The sequence below is a fragment of the Antechinus flavipes genome, chromosome X (assembly GCF_016432865.1).
Source record: "Antechinus flavipes isolate AdamAnt ecotype Samford, QLD, Australia chromosome X, AdamAnt_v2, whole genome shotgun sequence".
NCBI lineage: Eukaryota > Metazoa > Chordata > Mammalia > Dasyuromorphia > Dasyuridae > Antechinus > Antechinus flavipes.
The window spans coordinates 81259634-81281892 of NC_067404.1; the positions used below are offsets into that span (position 1 = coordinate 81259634).

Sequence of the window (22259 nt, forward strand, 5' to 3'; positions counted from 1 at the left end):
TCTTTTTCCTCCTCCCCTCCCCACCTTTCCCAAGCAGGCTTCAGTCAAGCTCAGATAGATTTCTGTATCTATCTGCCTAGATATACACACGTACGTAGCTGTCTATAATCACCGCCGCACACCCCAGGGATGCGTACACATTCTGTAATGGGCTTGTTTGTCCTTCTCTGAAGGTCCAAGTCTCAGGTCTCTTAGGACCAAGTCTTTCCATATTTTTCCAAATCCACTAAGTCATTTCCTGAACCCCAGCAGTGTTCCAGCCTTATACTGTCTAGTTGTTTTGAGTGGTCTCAAACAATATTAATATGGCTGCCATGTAATGTAGTCTCCCTCCTTTTTTTCCTCTTTTGATTGAGTCCATTTGAACGTTAACTTTTTCTGAAGTCTGAATATATCCTGCTGAATTTCGCCTTTGGAGTTGTGACGTGCATGGCAGCTGTCTTCTGTGACCTGGGTGGTTGTTATCCTGTGAGCGGCATAGGGAGTTACTGGCTTTGAGAAGAGCTAAGAACAGGAGATACTATGGGGAACGGCCTTCCTCCGGCCTCCCAGGCCCCTCGTCCTGGAGGAGCTGTGGTGACGTGACACTTTAAGGCTTTGGCGGTTTGGTTTGGTATTGGAATGGGTGGTTACCCTCATCCATGCCCACTCACTGCTCCCCTAGGAGGGGCTAAAAGCAGCATCAGAAGCACCTCAGACAGCTTGGAAGAAAGTTTGCTTAAAATAGCACGAGTCCTTGTTTTGTCGATCGTTATGGATCTTAGTAGACGCACTAGAGGGCCTCACCCATGCTAGATCACCCTACACGTGTCTCCGCCGCTGACGCTGGGGGACTGCTCGGCGTCTGGGGAGTTCATCCTCGAATTCAGCCCATTGAGCCGCCCTAGGGGCTGAGGGAAATACCAAGAAACGGCCTTGTATTCCTAAGTTTTTGTTCTCTGTGCCCGATATAGTTATTTCTTTTTCCACAACATCTCTTGGACATACCCTGTTTTCTCCTCTGACTCGGGCACCACCTTGGTACAGACCCTCCTGAACTATTGCAGTAGCTGCTGGGAAGGGGGGAGGTCTCCCCACCTCCAGTCTTTGTCCACTCTGATCCCTCCTCTAGTCAGTCACCAAGTGATTTTCATAAAGCGTGGACTTGATCGGCTCACCCCGCTCCCCGATAAACTCCAGTGGTTCCGTGTGATCTCCAGGAACAAATACAAACTCTTCTGTTTGATATTTGCAGCCCATTCGTGCCTTCCCAGTTCTTGTACTTTCCTTGCTTTCCCCTACTCTTTGGCCCATACCGGCCTCCATGTCTTTGCCCTGGCCGCCTCCCATGCTAGGGGTACTCCTCCTCCTCCTCTTCCCCCTGCTCACCTCTGCCCCTTGCAATCCCTGACTTCCTTCAGAGCTCAGGGTGAGCCTCAGCCCCTGTGTACATAAGTTATCTCTCAGTCCCCTTCTCCTCTGAACTTCAGATCTGTTCGTATCCTGGAAGGACAGTCGTTGATAGCTCGGGTCCCCTATTAGAGGGCAGAGAAGAACTTTCTCCCTGCTCTGGCAGCCCCTCTATTTGGCTTCTTCACTCCATCCTTTCCCAACCATCCCTTCTCTTCCCCTAATTTTTAGTCTCTGTCTATCCATTGGCTCCTGCTTACTAATTCTCCCTGATCTCCCCCATCTTCAAGAGAGGAAGAGACAGACAGAGGCAGGCAGATAGAGAGACAGAAACAGAGACAGAGACAGAGATAGACATAGCAAGACAGAGAGACAGAGACACAGAAATAGAGACAGAGATAGAGAGAGACAGAGTTAGAGGGAGAGGAAAGACAGAGGAAAGAGAGAGAGAATGAGTGTGAGGAGGGAGGGAGAAGAGAAACAGAGGAAAAAGAGAAAGAGAAAGGAAGGAAAGAGGAAAGAAAAAACCTCTTGCTTGGCCCTATTCTTTTCTCAGGCTATCATTTTGTATCTCTTCCCTCACACATCCTAGTTTCTTTGAAAAGTTCTCCAGGCTTTTTGCTTGCACTTTTTTGAACACCCACTCACTTCTCAGCTCCCCTCACAATCTGGTTTCCACCTGGCTGCAGCTAAAATTGCTCTCTCCAAGGTCTCTTTGTTGATAAAGCCAACTGTTCTCAGTCCTCGTTTTTTTTTTTGGCCTCTGTGAGGCCTTGAACACTGCCTCCATGAAGCCTTGAACACTGCTTCCCTGGATGCTTGTGGTCTCACGTGGGCTGCTTTTTCTTCCCTGCTTTTCCTGATACTGCTCCCTCACTCCTCCTGCTTATTCTTCACTATCTCTTCTGCAGGATTATCTGCTGTGTTCTTCCCTTCTCCCCCTCATTGGGTTTTGGGAGTTGGGAAACACTAGCCTGTGCCCTCTTTTCTGTCTCAGTCCCTCTCTGTCTTTGTCTCTCTGTCTTAGTGTGTGTGTGTGTCTGTGTATGTGTGTGTCTGTGTCTGTATCTCTGTCTCTCGCTCTCCCTACCTTTTCTCTCCTCAGCTCCCACCAGTTCCATGAGGCACCTCCAATTTATTGCACTGAAACAGCCGATGAGCAGAGGCTGACTCGTTGGCGGCTCGGGTTTACTTACGGTTGGTCTTGTTCAAAGGGGAGAAAACCAAGGTATTTAGAAAGAGAAGCTGGCTAGACGTCTGAAAATGCTGTTTGAGGTGTGCTGTGCCTGCCCTTGTTTGGAGATCTGAGCCGCGCTCCCCTTTGGCCAGAGGATCAGGTTCAAACTTCATATTCTGTTTAAGGCAGGAGGAAGGAAGGAAGGAAAGAGAGAAAGAAAAGGAGAGACAGAGACAGAGAGAACGTGAATGCTTCTTTTGGCTTGGTGATTTGCCGCAGTGGGTTTCAGGAAAGCCTTGTGCACGTTCCCTAGTGGAGAAGCTAGCCAGGTTCCCAAGTCCTCGGAATCAGGCCTTCACTTCCCCAGCTAGCACGATGACTTATCTCACACATAAGCATTAAGGACACTTTCCAGGGCCAAATGACCACAAATTGGGAATGATCACGGTTTTGACTTTCCCTCGATTCCCACAGATCATACGGCCCAGGCTTGGCCAGAACGGTTTCCTGAAGAGGACACGTGGCCACTGGGTTCTGACTTCTTGCACAAAATTCTGACTTCAGACTTTGTATTTGGCCTTGGAAAAAGCCCTCTATTTTGACCTTGCTCAATATCAACAAATGGGAGCTTTCCTTATATAAAGAACAAGGATAACAGGATTGATTGCTCATAAACTTGGAAATCGCTTTTCTGTCCTGATCAGTCTGCTCGGGCAGCAGGTCCCAGTGCCACCCTGCCTGGCAGCATCTTTTGATCTCTCCTGAAGGAGGGTGCCAAGACTTTCTGCCTTGATTGGTCCTGGGGGGCTCCCTCGGGCCATTTCAGCAGGCTGTATTGTCCCCAGAGAAGCCGATACAGGAGGAAGGGGGTGTTAAGAATTGGGGGGATTCCTGGAGGAAAAAGCTGAGGTAAGGGAGGTCCATATATTAGAGCAAGGAGGAACAGCCTATGGAGAGGAGGATTGTGAAAGGAAATCACTGGGGGGTGGGGATGTGGTGGAGCTCTATTGAGGAAGGCCTTAAATGCCAGTAGGAGACATTGATATTTTCTTAGAGGTCCTAAGGAGTCAGTGGAGATTGTTGAGCAGGGAGTGACAAGGGCAAGCCATGATTTTTAGCTGTTGTATTGATTTGTGTCCAGTAACGACAAGCATTTGTTGAGTGCTTACTCTGTACCAGGCGTGTGTGTGTGTGTGTGTGTGTGTGTGTGTGTGTGTGTGTGTGTACCAGTCACAGCCTGATCAAACCCACCCTAGCCGGTAACAGAAGGCCCCTTCTTCCTGAGTGAAGGCTGGCCAGCGGTGTACATCTGGAGCTGGCTGCCTTCTTCCAGGTCCCCCAGAACCCAACGGGGCTGTGCGTTGCATTTCCCTGAATGCCCATGTCATGCATTTGCTTGTTTCCCCCAGCTTCTGCTTTCGAACGTGGCATCAGTCAGGTCAGCTAAATCGTCCTTCCTCGTTTCTTTGAATTTCTCTCTTCCCTGTTCCTCGGCCTTCACGTTCATAAACCACAGTTTGTTCCCTTGATCTTGGTGTGAGAAGTGCAAATGGCTTTAATTCTCCATGCAAATGGCTGGCAGACACGGCTGTTTATGGAAGATGGTGTTCTTGTTAAGTGCCCATCTCCTGCCCTATGTGTGTTCGGGCTTCTGGTTTTCTTTGATTGTCTCTGGTTCTCTTTGAAAACTGGGCCATGCTCCTCAGTGAGCGGTTTCCGGGCCTGCTTCTGGCAGTGGTTGAAACGTCTGGCATTTGGCACCGGAACCTCGCAGTTGGACCGGGCCGGGCCGTGTTCGACGTTCTCGAGCAGGGCCTTTGGGAACCTTTCCTTTGGTATCCGGCTGCTTATTTTTCCTAACTCCAGGAGGTTTTTCCCAGCCATTTTCAGGATCGTAGTCCTCCTGTTGTCTTCCTTCACATGATTTATCTGGGATGCCCAAAGGAGGTGCCACGGTCAAGAGAACACTTGACCTGGAATCAGGAGTGGAGCTTTCACATTGACTAGCTTGGAGAGTGTAACCTCCTTTTGCCTCAGTTTCCTCAGCTGTAGAATGGGAATCTTAATAGCACCTAGTTTCCAGGGTTGTCAGAAGGATTGAATAAGGTCATATTTGTCAAGTGCCCGGTGGCTGGCACGTAGTAAGCACTTAATCAATGCTTGTTCCCCTCCCTTCCGATTATTTCAATAATTCTGTGACTGGAGGAGAGACACAGAGTCTCAGTTCTTGCTGTGCCCAGCTCTGTCGTCCGTACGCCTGCCCGGTCGGTGCGCCTGTTCTTGTCTGTAGCTTCTCTGCCCGTGCCAGAATGTTGGGGACCGTGTCCTACTTATTCTTCCCATTACATGGGTACATTTGGTGTCTGCTGGCCAGGGGAGATTCCTCCTTCTTAGTAACACGGCTCTGTGACCAGCCTGTTGGGGAGGCTAGATGTGTCTTCTCCAGCACCAGCCCCGATCTTGCAGCCAGCTCACACCTACCACGTGGCCCTGCACTGCCCCCTGGGCAGTCCTCACCTACAGTTCTGCAAAGACTGGCATTTCATGATTGCTAGCCATGTAAAATCACCTGAAGAATGTTGGCTTAAAAAAAAAGCTGAGGTACCTAGGGGGCGCAGTGGATGGAGCACCAACCCTGAAGTCAGGAGGACCCGAGTTCAAATCTGGCCTCAGATACTTAACACTGCCTAGCTGTGTGACCCGGGGCAAATCACTTTAACCCTAATTGCTTTGGCAAAGAAAAAAAAAAGCCTTTGGTTCATGGAAAAGTTTGGGATCTTTGCCCCAGAAAACCATGTAATTTTGCCAAGTGTTTGTTCCACCTCCTCTTCTTTTTCCTGTCCAAATCCGAACCTGGTTCAAGGTCCTTTTGAAGGGTGCTCCAAATTGCCATGCTGCTGGATCAGCTCTCTGAGCCGAGTTGAGCCTGGACAGTAGCTCTTTTTCATCCACTTGATGTTTGCTGTGTGAATAGTAAGGCTGAGCTCTGGATGGTTTGTGGTGCTGGCTCCACTCCTTTGGGCTCTGGTGCTCCTGGCACAATGCCATCTAGAGGCAGACCTTTGGGAAGGTCTTTTATTCTAGCTTTGAGTCCCTTACCCCAAGGCACTCTCACTTCAGACTCTGCTTTTGTTATTCGTGCTCAGATTCTTCTGGGGTGCCAAAGGTCTTCCCATCGCTAATTTTCCCAGAGGAGTTGCTGTTTTGTTTTCTGCTCTGGCCATTAGGGAGCCTCTTCGGCCTTTCTTCTCCCCAGCAGTGGTGATTGCAGGGCTTCCCGTGGTGGTTGTGAGGGGATCCAGCCCAGTCAGCACGGCTGTGTCCCGACTCTGCCTCGGTTCCCTGGTTTCCCCAGCTTTTTTACCAGTCTCCAGCGCGTCCTCCCAATCCCTTTCACGTGTTACCTTATGGCAGTGAGTGTTGGTGCCTGCAAGAACATTGGCCCTTCTAGAATGTGGTGGCAGTGCTTGGCCATGATGAGCTTGGCTTCAGCTTTTCATCCTCAGTTCTGCCATCAGGATGTCTGGGAAGGCCGGGATCCAAGCAGAACCTTGGCTGGTGTCCCTGTACATTGCCACCCCCAGTCTTGAGGTCTGCCTGTTAACCCAGACGGATCACTTGGGGTCACCCGGGGGCTTCGCTCGCCGGAAGCCCGGCCTCGTCCTTGTCATTGGTGTGGACCCACTGAGAAGGGGGAGGGTGGTGCCCGAGACCCTGTCAGTCACTGTCCTGTCTTGTCTCTGCCGCCTTCCAGATTCTGAGAGTGACGCCATGGACAATCCGGGCTTTCGGAGAGGGAGCTTCAACAGCTTCCGCAGCAGCAGCAGTGATGAAGATCTGGTGGAGATTTCGGGGACCACCTTGGACTTCTCCATGACAGATGACGTCCCTCCGCTTGACAGAGACCTGGGAGGTACGTCGCCTGCTGGGGCCTCAACCCGCTTCCAGCTTCCCCTTCTTGCTTGTTTGTGTGTCTTCCCCTCCTCTCCCCTCCCCTCCCCTCCGGTGGACCGCCTGCTGCTTGTGAGCAGGGCCTTGCGGTGGGGTTGCTCCCTTTCTTTTTGGCCCAGCACTTTAGACAGTGCTTGGCGGGCTGCAGGAACTTAGTTCTCATTGGCTGACTACATCTATGGTTGAGTGGCCAGTGAGTGCTCATCGTGGGCTTCCTGTGTGCCAGGCACTGTGCAAAATGCTGGGGCTACAAAAAAAGGGAGAAACGCAGGCCCTGGAGCTCATCGGGTCGTGGAGCCCATCGGGCCAGCCAGGAAGGGCCTCCGTGGAAGCCGCAGAGCCTGGGATGCCGGTGTTGGCCCTAAGCTTCTTCCAGTCAGGATGCTCACCCCTCCACCTGCTTCCCTGTCCTGGCCTCTGGCCCGAGTCCACTCTTCCCTTCCTTCTTCTCTAGAGGCTGCTAGGGGGCACCTCAGTGCACAGAGCACCAGGCCTGGAGTCAAGGAGGCCTGAGTGCAAGTGCAGCCTCAGCTGCTTACTGCTTTGGTGATCCTGGCGAGTCACTTTATTTCTGTCTGCCTCTGTTGCCTCATCTGTAAAGTGGAGAGAATCACAGTCAAATAAAAGAATTTTTCTAAAGTGCAGAGCATAGCATCTGGCACGTAATAGGTGCTTTATAAATGTTTATTCCCTTTCTTGATTCCCTCTCTTAGTGATCCCATTCTGTTCCCATGGGTTCGGTTCTCATTGAAGCCTGTGTGGGACTCCCAGATGCATCTGTCTAGCTCTTTTCCCTCCAGTTATGTTCCCCTGGTCCAAACAGAGTAGACTCTCCACCCCCCTCTGCTTCCTCCAAGCTTTCTTATTTTGGGCCAACACGTGTCCCATCACTTGGGCCCCAGGGACTTTGTGACTCCTCCTTGGCTTCCTCCTGCACCTCCCTCCGGCCCCCTGTTTTATCACTTACCAAAGCCAGTGGCTTCTAGCCTCCCTAGACCTCGGATTTCTATCACCTTGTCTCCTTTCCAAAACCACCACTAGGATTGAGGCCCTTCCCAGCTTCCCCTTAATCTGTCGCAGCAGCCTCCTCACTGACTTCCCCGCCTTCATTTTCCTTCCTCTTTCTAACCCTTTCTCCCTCTGGTTGCCAGAATCACCTTTCTAAGACCCAGGGATGAGACATTCTCTCCCCTGGGCTTAGAAACCTGTCATGTCTTCCCAGGGCCTCTGGGGGAAAGCCCAGACTTTTTACCCCCTTGACCTTTCCTGCCCCCTTCTCAGACTCTGCAGGCCAGACTCACATTCCTGCCTCCATGTACTTACATAATCTATCTCCCTCTTAGGGCTGCCATGTATGTCCTCCTGTGCTTTCACCTTTGTTTTCAAATATTCTTACTTTTCTTAATGGCTCAGCTGAGTTGTCACCTCCTCCAGGAGGTCTTCCTAGATCCTGCCTGCCCCCCCCCCCCTTGACAACCAGGATTCTCTTCCTCCTAAGTGACCTCATCTTTGCACAAGGTGCTCAACCTACAGTTTTCTCCCTGTCCTTGTGTCCCCAGAACCTTCTGTGCAGCATGTGCTTGAGAAGTGTTTGCTCAGGAAGGGTAAAAGGCCTGTTGAGGAGGGCAGAAAAACCCCATAGTGCTGGCGGGAATGGGGGGCAGGACACTGACCACTTGGATAATGGGTCCCACACATATGGCAGAGGTAAATGCTTTCTTCTTGCCAGAATCAATGATGTCACCCGTGTTCTGTTGGAAGTGACCAGGCCCCAGGACCGCCGGCTCCGTCTGAGAACTGTGTCGATGATGGCCTCCGAGGCCTTGGAGAACAAGAGAAAAGCAGAGTTGGGGTGGGGAGCCAGGGAGAGCCGGCGGGCTGAACTCTGTGTCCTTTCTTTTCTTAGGAAAGGAAACTTTATGGCAGTGTCATATTAATATATGACTTAATAGCTCAAGTGAGTCCATCATAAGTGTTCCCTGTTCCTTGTCAAAGGTTCTTAGCGAGGCCCCCCACAGAACGTCCAGGGCCTCTCCTGGAAGCCGTTGGCCCACGTGGAGAGCATCTCGGCCGCTCGTCTTTTGGAGAGAGATTGGGATGGGCAGGAATCATCGCCTTTCCATGCTGGGAAACTGATGCCCAGGGGAAGGAAGGTGTGCACCTTGAGGCTGGCTAGTTGACTTCCTGCTTCTCGCGGGATTTCTTCCAGCTAACAGAGCCCCCAGTCTTTGCAGTCATCAGTAGCTCCAGCACCAGACCAGGTAGCAGAAGCACGTCCAGACAATCCGGCCCCACCTTAGGCAGGGCCGCAGGGGCAATAAAGCGGCTCTTGTTTGCTGGCTGGCCCGGCGAGGTTGGCGCCTGACGAAGGGAGAGAGCCATCACACCGAGCCTGATTAGAAATGCGTCCGAGGTGGCGCATCTGGCTCCAGACTGGCAAGAACAGAAGCTAAAAGAGCTGGGAAGAGGGGGAGAAATCAGGCAAGCAGCCCCAGGAGGCGGCTCTGGCCAAAGGGGGAGCCGTTCAATGTTCGGGGCCAAAGCTGGTGCATATTGCTCCCTGCCCTCAGTCTGTCACTTAGGTGTGGAACGCCACTGCTGTCAAGAGATTACTGGATTTTCTGGCCATAATGGGGGGAGAAACAGGGCACGCCGCTTGGTTCTGCCTGGTTTGGGCTCTTTAGGGAAGAATGAAAGAGCACATGGTGCCCGTGCTGGCCCACTTAGGACACACACCTTGGAACTTTCCATGCCTGATCCTTCCTGGGCTGAGCACTAGAGGGCGCCGCCGGCCCTGCCTGCTATTTCTGCTAGGAAGCCTGCAGGCCCCCAGGCTTCTCAGGTTCTAGAGCTGCCCGCTTTCGTGATTTCTGGGAATCAGGCAAAGCGTGGACTTCCATCTCGGTGAAAAGAGATGGGAACGGGACATTGTCCAGCCTGCTGTTTTACACTAGCCATCCTCTCAACCTTCCCTTGGTTTTTCAGTTATCGAAACCATTCTCGGGGCTTTTCCCCTTAAGGGGAGGGCCCATGGTCTTTCATCTGTGTACCCCCACCTAGCGCAAGGTCTAGGTGCTTAGCAAGAGGCCGTTGGGTCTCCTAGTGGCCCTGGGATGAGCCCATGTGAGCCCTGAATTGCTCTGATGCTCCTAGGCCCCTTCCCAGAGGATGGTCAAAGGAGGGGTAGGAGTGTCAAGGAGGACGGTATCAATCTGTCTGTGACAAGCCCTTGTTTTGTGGAGGGAGAGAGTTTACACTGACCCCAAATCTTCCAGGCTTCTGGGGCCTCAGAGATGTCCAGGCAATGCATCAACTGGCAGAGGAAGGACCACTGCTGGGTTCGCCAGGAGACGGCGGGCCCAGGCGTTGCTGCTCAGTTGGGCAGCTTTGCCGATGCCTCGTGGCCTACTTGCTGCTCACTCTGTTGTTTCACTTAAGCCCAACTTGAAGAATCATTACTTTTCCAAGTCATTGGAAGGCCCCTGAACCTTCTCGGGTAACTGGGGAGGGGTGTCTGTTGACTGGACTGCGTCACTGTCAGAATGCCCCCGGGATTCCTTCCAGGGTGACCGGCGCCATGCCCGAGCACTCACGCCTGCCTGAGATTTCTGTTCACTGATCTTGTTCACACCATGGGCGTGCTGTCTTTCCAGGACTTTTCCCTGGAAGCAGAACACCCTCAGATTTCCTGCTCGTTCCAAGTACTTTGTGTAGTCTGCAGCAGCAAGCTCAGAGCTGACCCTGTCGGAGTGACGTTTCAGGGGCTCAGAGACAGGTGCCAGGCGAGTAACTGTGCTCCCTTGGCATATGGCTAAGAAGATGCCGGTAGAAGCTGGCACCCAGGAAGGGGACCTGGGATGGCAATTCTGGAGAACGTCCGATGGACCTCAGAAGCAGAGATGCTCGTGGGAGGGAGGCCCAGGAGTGAAAATGGAAACGTTGCTTAGGCAGTGTGTATTCTGCCAGAGTAAGAGGGCTCCGAGGAGCTTGAAGGCACTTCCAAAGCCATCTAGTCCAACCCCCTTTTATTCAGAAGGGGAAACTGAGCAGCCTAGATGGTAAAGCATTTGCTAAAGGGCATGGACTTTGTGGTCCACTGCCTAGTTTTAGTAGGAACAGTCCCTTCAGGATGCCAGGGCCATCTGGAGAATCCTAAATGTGCCACCTCTCCTACTGTACCAGAATGGTCCATCCCTCCACTTGAAGTAGGGAGGCCTGGCATTCGAGTTCACTCATGCTGAATAAAGAGAATGGCCCAGAGAGTCCCGCGGGCCCCTTACGGTATCGCATTGTGAAAATGGGCCTGTGTTTTGCTGTGCTGGGCCTCTGAGCCCCAAGCCCAGGTGCTCTTGGCCTTCTGGGCAGAATCAGTGCCGGCGCTCTCTCTGCCTAGTTGGGGTCATGGCTCCCTCAGGCAGTCTGGGGAAGAAGCCCGGGGACAGAGCCTTCTGAGAATAGAAGCAGCACATTTTGAAATCATCAAAAGAAACATTTCAGGCAGAAGTTAGGAAAAATCAAAACGGGATTTTTTTTCCCCATCTATGTTCATGGACTCCCAGAAATCTACCCACACACCCTGGCTCAAGAACCTCCGATCTCTAGTGAAGTCGGAAGCCTTCCTTCTGTCCAGTTAGGAGCTAATTAACAGAAATAAGTGTAGGAAGGACCCTGGTAAGGGTAACTGGGTGGCACAGTGGGTAAAGCACCAACTCTGAATTAAAATCTGGTCTCAGACACTTTCTACCTGTGTGACTCTGGACAAGGCATTTCACTCCATTTGCCTCCGTTTCCTCCTCTGTAAAGTGAGTTGAAGACGGCCCTGAAGGATCTCTGCCAAGAAAGCCCCATGTGGCATCAGCAGGAGTCAAACTTGCCTGAAATGACAACAGCACTGAGCCCCTGCTAAATAGCCTAGATTAAGTGAGAAGCGAGTAGGGGTCTCTGGGCCACTGGCTGAGAAGGCTGGGGCTCCTGGATAGCCACCAAGTACACTTGTTAGATGTCAAGGTAGGGCAGTGTGGTGGGAATAGCCTTAGAGCTTTGAGTCTGGTTTTGCTTTTGGTTCCCTGAGCAAGAGACTTGCTCTTTCTGAGCCTCACTTTCCTCCCCTATAAAAATGAGGGACTTGGTCCAGGTGATCTTTCAGGGCTTGCCGGTCTGGGATTCGGTGTTCTCAGATCTGCTGGGGTCTAAGCTGAGCCTGGTGTTCTGGGTAGCCACAGTTCTGCAGACTGATCTGTCCCCCCTTTGAACTCGCTGCCCGCCTGGGCGACGGCTGCCCGTGAGTCCCTTCGTCCAGCTCCCCATCCCTCCCCTGCTCTTGCCATGTCATCGCTTGCCTTGCTGGCCTCCGGCCGGACCTCCCAGAGTTTGGGGGGGCTGAGACGAACCTTCCCTCCTTCGGCCCAGTCAGCTGCAGATGGTTGATTTTTGCAGAACCCGTGACTGTGGAGGGCCGTTAGAGGGCTGTTAGCAGAATGAGAAATGGGTTCGATGCCTTGTCATTTGAGCCATTGGAAAGTCTTTGGACTTGAATGGAGCCTTCTGGTCAAGTTGCTCCAATATTGATTTTTCCTGGCCCCTCACCGTATATTTTTCCTGGACTCAGTGAATGCAAATGAGCCTTTTCTGGTTTTGATTCCATCCTTCAAACTGAGATCCAAAAGTTGCTTAAATGAAAGCATCTTTCTCTTGAGAGCTTTGAGTTATTTCCTATGCAAGCCCATGAAACCTTTGCAGCCCCCTCCCTTGGGCAGCTTCCTTCCCCCCTCTCCCACTACAAACACTTTCCCTCTTTTCATGGAGACAAGGTGAAGGGCTCCTCTAGGGGCCTAAAGGGCCTGTGTCTTCCCTGGGAAGCCCTCAACACTGTACCACAACAGACCTTCTTCAGTGGTGGTAGGTGGCCCAAAGTGGCTAGACCGTGTCCACACTGGCGTCCTTATTTGGGTTTTCATAATGCTAAAAGTTGGGGGGGAAGGGACCCGCGGGGTGCTCTGCATCTCACCCTCCGCCCCTCCCCCCCCCCCTCATGGGACAGTGCCATGGCTAAGTCTGGGGAGGGGCTCGCTCCCAGCTTTTCAGTGTATCTCTGGCCAAGGCCTTCAGTGGGGGAGGTGGCCACCCCCGTACACCTGGGCAGCCTCTTTGCCGTAATGGTAACCACTTGTGCCTGAGCTGTACACGCTGTGCTCCTCCACCCGGGACAAGGACAGTGCATGTCCGTTAATTGATGAAAACAAAATCGTAGGTTTATTCTTGGCAGAAGGAGTGAGGGTTTCTACATACGTTTCCGAACACTTCCCGCCTAGAGTGGGCCATCATTTGGCCCCTCTGAGCTGGGACTTTTTTTTCCTTCATGCAAATTTGGGCTCTAACCTATATTCCCTGTATAGGGAGCCTGCCTTCCCACAGTTGTTCCCAGTAGCTGCCAGTGGGTGGAGATCACCCTCGCCTCCGGAGACTGCCTCCCTGTGACTACTGAACCAAGGTCAGTTCAGTGTACCATAGTAGACGGGAGCATCTTGTTTTACTGAACTTCACGGTCCTTGATTGAGTTGGCAGCCTGTCGCCACAGGATACACAGTAGTTAAAAGCAGTAACAAATTGGAGAGGGGAGCAGAAGGAGCAGTCATTGTGGCCAAGGTACGCAGACTCCACTCGCTAAAGCCTATTTCAGTATGATAGAAAATATTCTTGAAATTGGATGTTCCTGTGAGATGGGGGTGGAGGAGCGAGGTGGCTTTGGGGTTTGACTGGGGAGGGGTGGCTGGTTTTGTGCATCTTTTTTGTTACCAAGCCCTCCCCATGGCAACCGGAGGGGTGGTTGGGATTCTTGCCCCTAGATGTGGTCCTGGGACAGCTAGGGAGCCGCTTCTGATGCCCAGGAAGGCATCGGAAGAGCTTGTGTGGCCCACGGGCTTTGGCAAGAGAAGGGTCTAGAGAGGGCACGAAAGCACTCAGCCAGGTGTCCCAGGGCGGAGACTGTCCCGTGGTCTTCCTCGCAGCCAGCTTGGCCTCCCAAGGCCTCGGGTGAGGGCCGCAGTGCAGTCCTGACCGTTCCGTAGATCGGGTTTCTCCCTCTTGCGAGCTTACTGCTTCTCTTCCATCTCTTGGATGGTCTCATTTCTTCCTCCCTCCTTAGACCCTGTGCCCTCCCAGACCTCAGGATTCTGTCCAAAATGGCACAGCTGAACTTGCACCCTCGGCATCAGCACGCCGTCTGGCACACAGGACGGACTTTGAAAGGAGCTCGCCCGCCAGATGGTAACATTTTCAAAACGCATTGTGTTTGATTAAGGACATTTACCTTTGCCCAAGGGTTCCCATCAAGTCAGACTTCTTAGAGCCAGACCCCAGGGAGCCCTGGTGAGGGTCTGGGAAGTACTGTTCTCATTGCCAGCTGCTGCCAGGCAAGTCGGCCACTATTGGGGGGGGGGCAGGGAGCGTGCTCATTCCATGTGGCTGATGTAGCACTTTCCGGGAAGGGGGACATCAGCTTGGCATGTTGAGGGAACGGTTCTAAGGGAGTGTCTCCATATTGGCGCGTTCCTCCCTGCTGGGGAATACAGACGGTTTTGTAAAACAGCCATCTCGTCACACAGGGTGAGCCCAGCCGGGCCCTGAAGCTCTCCGGCTCTGTCCGGGATTAAAAGCCAAGGCCACCAAAGGTGGAGTGCCGTTGAGCAGCTACTCAGTGGCCTAGATTATCTTATGGGGGATTGGACCGAGCTTAATGCTCGCACGTCAGTGTCCCTGCCACGTATAGCTGGTAGGTGATCAGACTGAGATGACTCTGGGAAGCTGGCAGCGTGCTGGCCAGAGCACAGAGTACTCTTTTTTTTCTCAAGAGCTAAGCTACTAACTAGTTGGGTGGCTGTGACCAAGCCTCAGTTTCCCCATCTGTAAAACGAAAGGGCTCACCTCGGAGGGCCCTTTTCAGAGTCACCTGAATCAAGGAGTGTCAGCTTTGCAATAATAATACATAGAGCCGCTATTGGGCCCCAGCCCTCCAAATGCTGCTTTGGGCCAATGAGGAACAGGGCCCTGCCCTGCTCCCCCCCTTCCCCCCTCAGGCAGTGAGCCTAATCATTAGCACAAGCCACGAACAGGTTAATATGTGGCAGCGGCTCTTGCTGATGTAGTCGGGGAAGGGGGAGCAGACCGCGGGCTTGACCTTAAGTCATGCAGAACAAGCTGGGACAGATGGGTCCAGCCTCCGGGTATCCAGGGTTTGTTCTTGCTGGAAGGACCTAGTCAGGTATGAAATGAAATGCTCTAGCTGGGCCCCTCCTCACCCCTTGCTGTCCCCTCCTGGATTCTGGCCTCCAGGTCCTTCCAGATTCCAGGAATGTTGCCCTCTGTGGCGGCAAAGCTCTAGAAAGGCTGGTGAACCTCCTGTGCCATGTGAACACAGTTTGAGAAGTGGTCACGGGGCACTGAGAGCCAAGATTGGTGAGGGAGGGAGGCAGATACGTGTTCCTAGGAGCGAAAGCAAGCTGCTTGATTGGGGTTGGCCAACCCCGGAGAGGTCCGGCACAATTCCGAAAAGCCTGACCCCAGCCCTCTTCCCGAGGTGAGCCTGGATGTTGCTCACCACATCCAAGTCTCCTGGTTCAAAACCGTCTCCTTACTTTGGGATCAGAAGCCCTATTTTACCCAGACGCAGATTTCCTCTTGGGTCTGTACAGGTCATGCTCCCTCCTTTTTCCCCCTGGGCCTCAGTTCTCTCATCTGGACTTGATGACTTTGAAGACCCCTTGGAACGTGAAATCCTCAAACCCTTCAACTCCAGCGCTCTGTTTTCAGTGTTTTGATTTTGCTTTGCTGTGGGAGAAGGGACAGTCCCCAAGGCCCCCAGAGTTAATGTGTAAACCTGCCCCTTCGCAGACTCGGAGACGCATTCCAGCCCCGGCCACTTAGAGGGAAATCTGCTTTGTTGCCTGGCCCTCCTTTTGTCCCATAAATAAATGCCTCCTGCTTTCAGGAGTCTAGCTCTCTCCGGGCTGAGTCACTGCTTCCTCTGCCCAGGTGATGTGAGGAAGGCTGAGGTGATCCCGATCCCCCAAGGAGGTCCTTTTGGTGATCCACCAAGAAGCTGGCCTTTTAGGCCTGGGGGAGTTCTGTGTGCTCCTCCCATAAATAAATGCCTCTTGCTTTCAGGAGTCTAGCTCTTCCCGGGCTGGGTCACTGCTTCCTCTGCCCATTGACCTTTGCCAGCTCTGAGGAGGCGAGGCCTGTGGGCATCATTAAGAATATTGTCCATTCAGGTACAGGTCCAATAGAACTTTTCTTCCCTGAGTGTTAAATCCTTTTTCTGTGGAAGCCCGTTGAGAATAGTGAGGTCAACAAGGCACAGAATGCTTCCTGCAGAGGGATGACTTCCCCCGGTTGCTTCTCGGCTGGCGCCCTGTCATTTCAGGCCCAAATGAGGCCAGTTGGGGCCCTCTGGATTTGGGCCGACTTGTTCAGAGCCGTGAATTCAGCCTCTTCTTCCTTCTTGCCCCGGCTTTCTATAGAATGGCCTCAGTAGAGGAGCTTCCCAGGGAGCCGGTGCCCTTCCTCGATGTTGTGGCCATCGGGGAACACGGTGGCTGCCTGCCTCCTCTCCCTGGCCCTGGCTTTACGACTGGCCCGCCGTCTTGTCTAGGCATCTGTGGGCCCGGCTAGCTTTCCCCTCTTGGTGATGGCGGTGGTGGATGGTCCACTGCCCCCTAACACCCACCATGTGCTTTGGTTGTTGCTTCTGATTGAATGAAATAACCATTTAAATGACAGCAGGGGAATTGGGAATGGCCTTCTAGGTGGAGCTCCGGGGGCTCCTGGCCCTCACGCTCTCTTAAGGCTTACAGAATCCTTTAGGAGCCGATAGTTCCCCCACTATCTGCGGCCCTCTCCTATTCGCAGAGCCGATTGAAGGCTGCCTGATTTTGTCATCAGTGGCTGCTCTCTCCAGTAGTAAACATTGGCTCTCCTCTTTACGAGCTTGCCTGTGGCTCATGTTACTTCCCCCCTGGTTTCTCGGGGCCTTCTGTTTAAATGGGAATCGGCAGCCTGAGTTGACTGGGAGCCACTGCTTGGTTCTCTGTGGCTCTGGCTCTGCCAGCATCTAACGGAGACTATATCTTTAAGGTTTCCCTCCTCAGTAACAAGCCTCCTTTTCCCCGGGCTGGTCCAAGGGGGTCTGGTCTGTTCACGTGAGCCAGCCAGTGACATCACATTGGAGTGCTGGGGCTCTGGAGGGTGGCTGGCTCCTGGGAGACAGGGCTGATTGCAAGCGCTCCCCTCCCCGATCCTCCCCGGGCGGGCGGGTGCACGGCCGCCCGCCCGCCTGCCCAGTGGCCACATGCAGCCTGCTGCGTTGGCTTCCCACTTGAAGCGGGACCCGTGAAGGTAAGCGGATGCTGCCGCCCCCGCCCACCGCTCCCGGGAGCCCAGCATAGGGTGGGGGCCTGGAGGGAAGCGTGTTCGGAGGCAGCGGGAGCTCCTACTCGGTCGCTGGGATTGAATGCCGGGAGGGATGGTGCCGGGCTCAAGTTACTGAATGAAGTCATGTTGTCTTTGGGCGGGGGGCTGCCGCCGCTGCGGCTGCAGATACAAGTTGGGGCGAGGGGGGAGCCTTCCTTCTGTCTCGAGTCATTCAGAGATCAAGTGTCTTGTACCTTTGTCTGCTACATCCCGGGGACCATAGGGAGCTGCTGATGCTTTGAAAAAAAAATCAATTTCTCAGGCTCCTTTGCCTGCCATGAAATGCAGGATGAAATGCGGAATCTGGGTTTCTGGGTGTGTTGGCTTGCATGTGAATGGAGAGCCAGTCCTGGGAGCCTCCATCCAGCTAGCTATCTTCCTCCCTCCTCCCCACCCCACAGCCTTTGTTTTTATCTCTCAGGAATCTAGCTTATCGCTCTCTCTGGGGCCTGCAGGGACTCCCTTCTCTGCTCCCTGGCTCCCTGGCCTTGCTCTTCAGTCAGGTGCTAGGAAGACTCCCCAAGGACTTTGCTTTGGGGATTTAAGATTAACTTCTCCTCCGCAGGGCCTGTGAGATTTGGCCTTTGGCCCCTTCCTCTCAGATGTAAGCTGGTTTTACTGCCGCCAGCTCACCGGGGACACTGAGCCGCGGAGAGCAGGTACGGCTTTGGCCGGGAAAGGCAACTTTTGCCCTTCCTCTAGGAGAATGAGGGCCCAGAGCCGGGAGTGAGCTCAGCCGCCCTTCGCGCCCAGATCCGCAGAGTGACCACAGTGCCAGCCAGGCGACATTGTTTCCTGCCCCTGCCAGGGCCAGTGCCGCATCAAGCTAGGAACAGGGAGTGTAGTGTCTGCCAGGCCCACGCCCTCTGCTGCTCAGCGAGAGCCGGCTGCCCTCTCTCTGGACCTGGAGGGGCTTCTCCGGCCCCTCCCCCAACCACCTGCCCTTGACTCGACTGGCATTCTGCTCCAGCTCCTTGCAGCCACCACCAAACCGAGACAGGGGAAAGCTTTGGTTTTTGGACTGGGCCTGACCTAGGACCAGGTAGCAACACCACCCTCCCCCCTCGCTGCCCCCCTCCCCCCCCTCCCCCTCCCCCCTCCGCTGCCCCTCTTGCCTTGGGTACTTCATCTCCAGCAAGGGCTTGTGAAGGCAGGCCCAGTCTCCCTTCTTTGACCTGAGATTGCCTCTTGCCATCCCGGGACTTTTGAGAGTGGGAGGCCGGGCCAAAAGGTACTCTACCTCTGTCCTAAAGCTAGTAAACTGCAGCCTCCTCTTCTCCTAATGTCAAGGTAGGGAGCCAACTCCTCCCCTCCCCCCACTTCCCATTCTCTCCTTTCCATCCACCTCCAACTGCCGCCGCTGCCCTCCTCCCCCTCCCCCATCCCCCCTTCGAGTTAGGCTTGCTCTTCCTGTTGTTCTGTGTTGTTCTGTTGTTCAGGATCTTCCTTCTCTTTCACCCTCTTGTTCTTCCACCCTCTGGCTACTCCCTCTAGAACTAGAGAAAGGGCACCTTTCTCTCCTAGTGCCCAACACATTAGAGCAGGGTTAGTGCTGGAGCACCTGGTACTGCTTCTGCCTTTGAGGCTGCTGCTCCTACTCCCTCCCACCCAAGGAGGTGTGTGTCCGGGCTCACACCCGGAACCCCAGACAGAGCCGGTCACGCCCTTGAGCTCACCGTTCCTCTGATCTGGAGCAAGCAATTGGAAATTCCTCTTTTGCTGTAGCCCTCTGCTCTTCCATTCTCACACACACACACACACACACACACACACACACACACACACACACTCTCTCTCTCTTTTCTCCTAAACCAGCCCCGAGACTCCACACTCATTCTCCATCGCCGTTTTGAGATCGCCGGCCACGGTGCGCTTTCTTTCAGGCTCTTGGCACGCCGTCCATCTGGGCCCGGCAAGTGCAGGTCCTGCAGAGGTTACCTGGATGGGTCATCTCAGCTGCGCACCTTGGCTCCCATCCACGTCTGCCCATAGCCAGAGGGGCACAGAGATGAGGAACTTTGGCCGGAGCCCATCTGCTCAGCCCAAGGGGTACAGAGATGAGGAGCCTTGGTCAGAGCCCATCCGCTCAGCCCCCAACTTGTCCCTTCTTTGATCCATCTTTTCCCCAGGAGAGCTCTGAGAAAAGTCTTGTTGTGGTCCGTTCTGAGCTGCTCTCTGTGGGTCTGTGGCGTGTTTTTACACTCATCCTTTGTTACCTGACCTGGCTTCCATCTTTGGTGTCTTATTTACTAAGAATTAGTCACAGGTCTGCTAGGTGATCAGGACTTAGAGCCTGGGGCCTGGAGGCAGGAAGCTTCCTGTTCTCCAGTTCAGATCTGGCCTCAGACCCTTCCTAGCTGTCTGACCCCAGGCAAATCAATTCACTCCGCTTCCCTCAGTTTCCTCATCTGTCAAATGAGCTGGAGAGGGAAATGACCAACCACCGCATTGTCTCTACCAAGAAAACCCCCAAGGAGGCATGAAGAATTGTACACAACTGAAAGGTCACAACAGCTGCCTGTCTCCACTCTTGGTAACCCTCTGCCTCAGACCCCTGGCCTCCACTGAGTAGCAGCCTGGATCACCAAGGTCTGCAGTTTCTCACCCGCATGGGCCACACTTTCTTGACTCCTGATGGCAGCGGCATCATTTGTTCCTATTTGAATTGCTAGCAGTGGGTAGCAGGAAGCTCACCAGTTTGCACACACGGCTCGGAACGGGGGCAGTCCTCTGTAGTAGTGCTGGTTTCTGGTTCACCTCCCCACCTCAGTCAGCAGCCATCACTATTCTTATCTCCTTGCTCCAACCCTCACCTCACCTGTGGCTCCCTGGTACCTTTCTTTGGCTGACAGATAGTGGCCCTCCCCAGGGGCTGTGCTGTCCCATGTCTCTCTGGGAAAAGCCTCCTTGCCGGCTGCTGCCTAGCTCAAGAACTCGGCAGCCCTTCTTCTGGGAGAACGCCTCGCAGCCTGACAGCAGGGCAGAGCATGCCGGGAAGATTGGATTGGGTTCCGGGAGATACCTTAGAGAAAATGACAGAGGACTCAATGAAGGGTGGATGGTGAGGAGGGTGGGGGAGGGGGAGCTTGCAAATTGGGCATTAAAGGATGAGCAGAAATTTGGTAGATAGAGGGAAGTAAGGGCATTCTGGACATGGAAAACACTGCCCCTGAGGCCTAGAACCCCCATGTGGGAGCAGGGTAATGGCCAAAGTGGGGACCGGTTTGATCAGGCTGTAGAGCCACGTGTAGGGAGTAATAAGGGAGAGGGCTGGAAAGGCGGAGGGGTGCCCGAGTGGTGGATCGCAAGTGCCCGGCCAAGCCGGGTGGTAATAGTGTCACCAAAGATTTCTGTCGTGGGAGAATGCCCTGAAGACTTTTCTTATAAGAGCAATTCTGTTGGGGGGCTTAGGAAGGAGTGGATAGAAAATGAGTGTTCAGGGAGGCAGGCAGTCCAGTAGCTGACATTTGTCAGGCACTGTGCTAAGGGCTTTACAAGGATCTCATTTGATCTCTACAACAATCCCGAGCTGGGTACTGTTACGATCCCCATTCTCTAGATGAGGAAACTGAGGCAAACAGCCCAGAGACACCCAGCTAGCAAATGTTTGAGGCCCAGATCTTCACCCACTGCCCCAGGTGATCAAAGGCCTCTAAGGCTGGTGTAATAAGAGGCCAAGGGCCGAGAACAGCTACATCTGCCAGTGGTAAGGTTGGTCAGCACTTGATCCTTGTTTCTCCTTCCTCTCTTGAAGCCAGAGGACCTAGAGGTCCAAGCGTGTGCAGGCAGAAATTGGGATATTAAAAAGGGGAGCAAGTTCAGGGGTCCCTATTTTACAAATAAGGAAACAGGCTTGTTAGGAGGGGCAGCTCAGTGGAGTCATAGTATATAGAGAGCTAGGCTTAGAATCAGGACAACTCCTCTTCCTGAGTTCAAATCCAGCCTCAGACACTTCGTAGCTGGGTGACCCTGGGCAAGTCGCTTTGCCCTGTTTGCCTCAGTTTCCTTATCTGTAAAATGAGCTGGAGAAGGAAATGGCCAGTCAAGAAAACCCTAATGGGGTCAGGAAGAATTGGACAGGACTGAAAGGACTTGACAACTTCCCGATTCTCTGCTTCACAGAGAAGCAAGACCTAAGGGAAATTCCCTCATTAAAGGGGCAGGAAAAAGGTGAGACATCAGGAGAAACAGAAGACAAGATGGATAGAAGGGAAGAGATGGGAACTTTGATGTCAGTGGTTAGCAGGGCCAGAATCTTCCATAAGGTCCAGAAAGATGAAGATGGACAGGAGAACTGCCAGGTTTGGTGGCTGAGGGAGCCTTTGGACAAGGCCATTTCACTGGTGGGGTAGAAGCCTGAGGACGGGGGTGATGGGGAAATGGAGGCCTTGGGATTGCTTTTTCAGGACAGTTAGTAATAAGAGGATGAGAGGAGGAAGATGGGCCCAGGTCCATTTGGGCTAGAAGGGTCAAAAGGAGGCTTTTTTCTTAAGACTGAGGAAACTGGAATATGTGAGCAGAGGGGAAGGAGAGATCTCAAAAGATGGCTGGAAGAGAGTTGCTTCCTGCTGAAGCAAGGTCCCTGAAGGACATGGGGCAGAATGGGATGGGCATTAATGGCCACTATTCCTTCCATGCCCGGATGGGGGCAGAGATATGGGGAGGAGCAGACTGATGAATAATTAGGAATACTTGAGGAACAGGAGCTGAAAGAGCCTCAGGTGGGCTCAGCCTTTCAGTGAAGTAGAGGGGAGCTGGGCCTGTGGTCGGAGTGCTGGGAGCACGGTCAGCCAGTGGGACGAAACCAGTTTGGAGCACTTGCTGGCAGTGATGGAAGATGGTAGGCACTAAGAAGGGTTGAGGAGGAATGATGATCTAATAAGTTGAAGGAGTGGAGTGGGCCAAGGAGCCTGGGAGAGTACGTCACGATATAAAATTGGTTAGATGATGACCTCCCTTCTAGCTGTGATATTCTGGGATTCTCTGAAATGATTTCAAGGACTTGGGTTTCTGCTCATCAAAGTCTGTGATTTCTTTTATTTGTTTGTTTGTTTGTTTGTTTGTTTATTTAGGGTTTTTTTGTTTTTGTTTTTGTTTTTGCTGAAGCAATACGTCACGATAGGCCATGCAGTGCCATGATGGGTAGTGAAAGCCAGAGTTAGGAGATGGGCTGCAAAAGCCAGGAGGGGGTCACAGATGAAAACGTCAGCAAAGGCCAAGAGTGAGAATGGGAAAGCTTGTGCTTTGTGGGAAATGCCTAAGAATTTCTTGCTCT

The 22259-nt window shown here is 53.2% G+C and overlaps 1 protein-coding gene across 2 annotated transcripts in view; it reads left to right on the forward strand.

Moving 5' to 3' along the window:
* CLCN5 (chloride voltage-gated channel 5) overlaps positions 1–22259 on the forward strand; it is a 98294-nt gene that overhangs the window by 50695 nt on the left and 25340 nt on the right. The window contains exon 3 of one of the 2 annotated variants that reach the window (XM_051968675.1): positions 6321–6479. In XM_051968675.1, coding sequence (XP_051824635.1) covers positions 6321–6479 — 159 coding nt within the window. Of the gene's footprint in view, positions 1–6320; positions 6480–16811; positions 16910–22259 lie in introns of those variants that run through there. The other variant, XM_051968676.1, reaches the window with a different exon arrangement.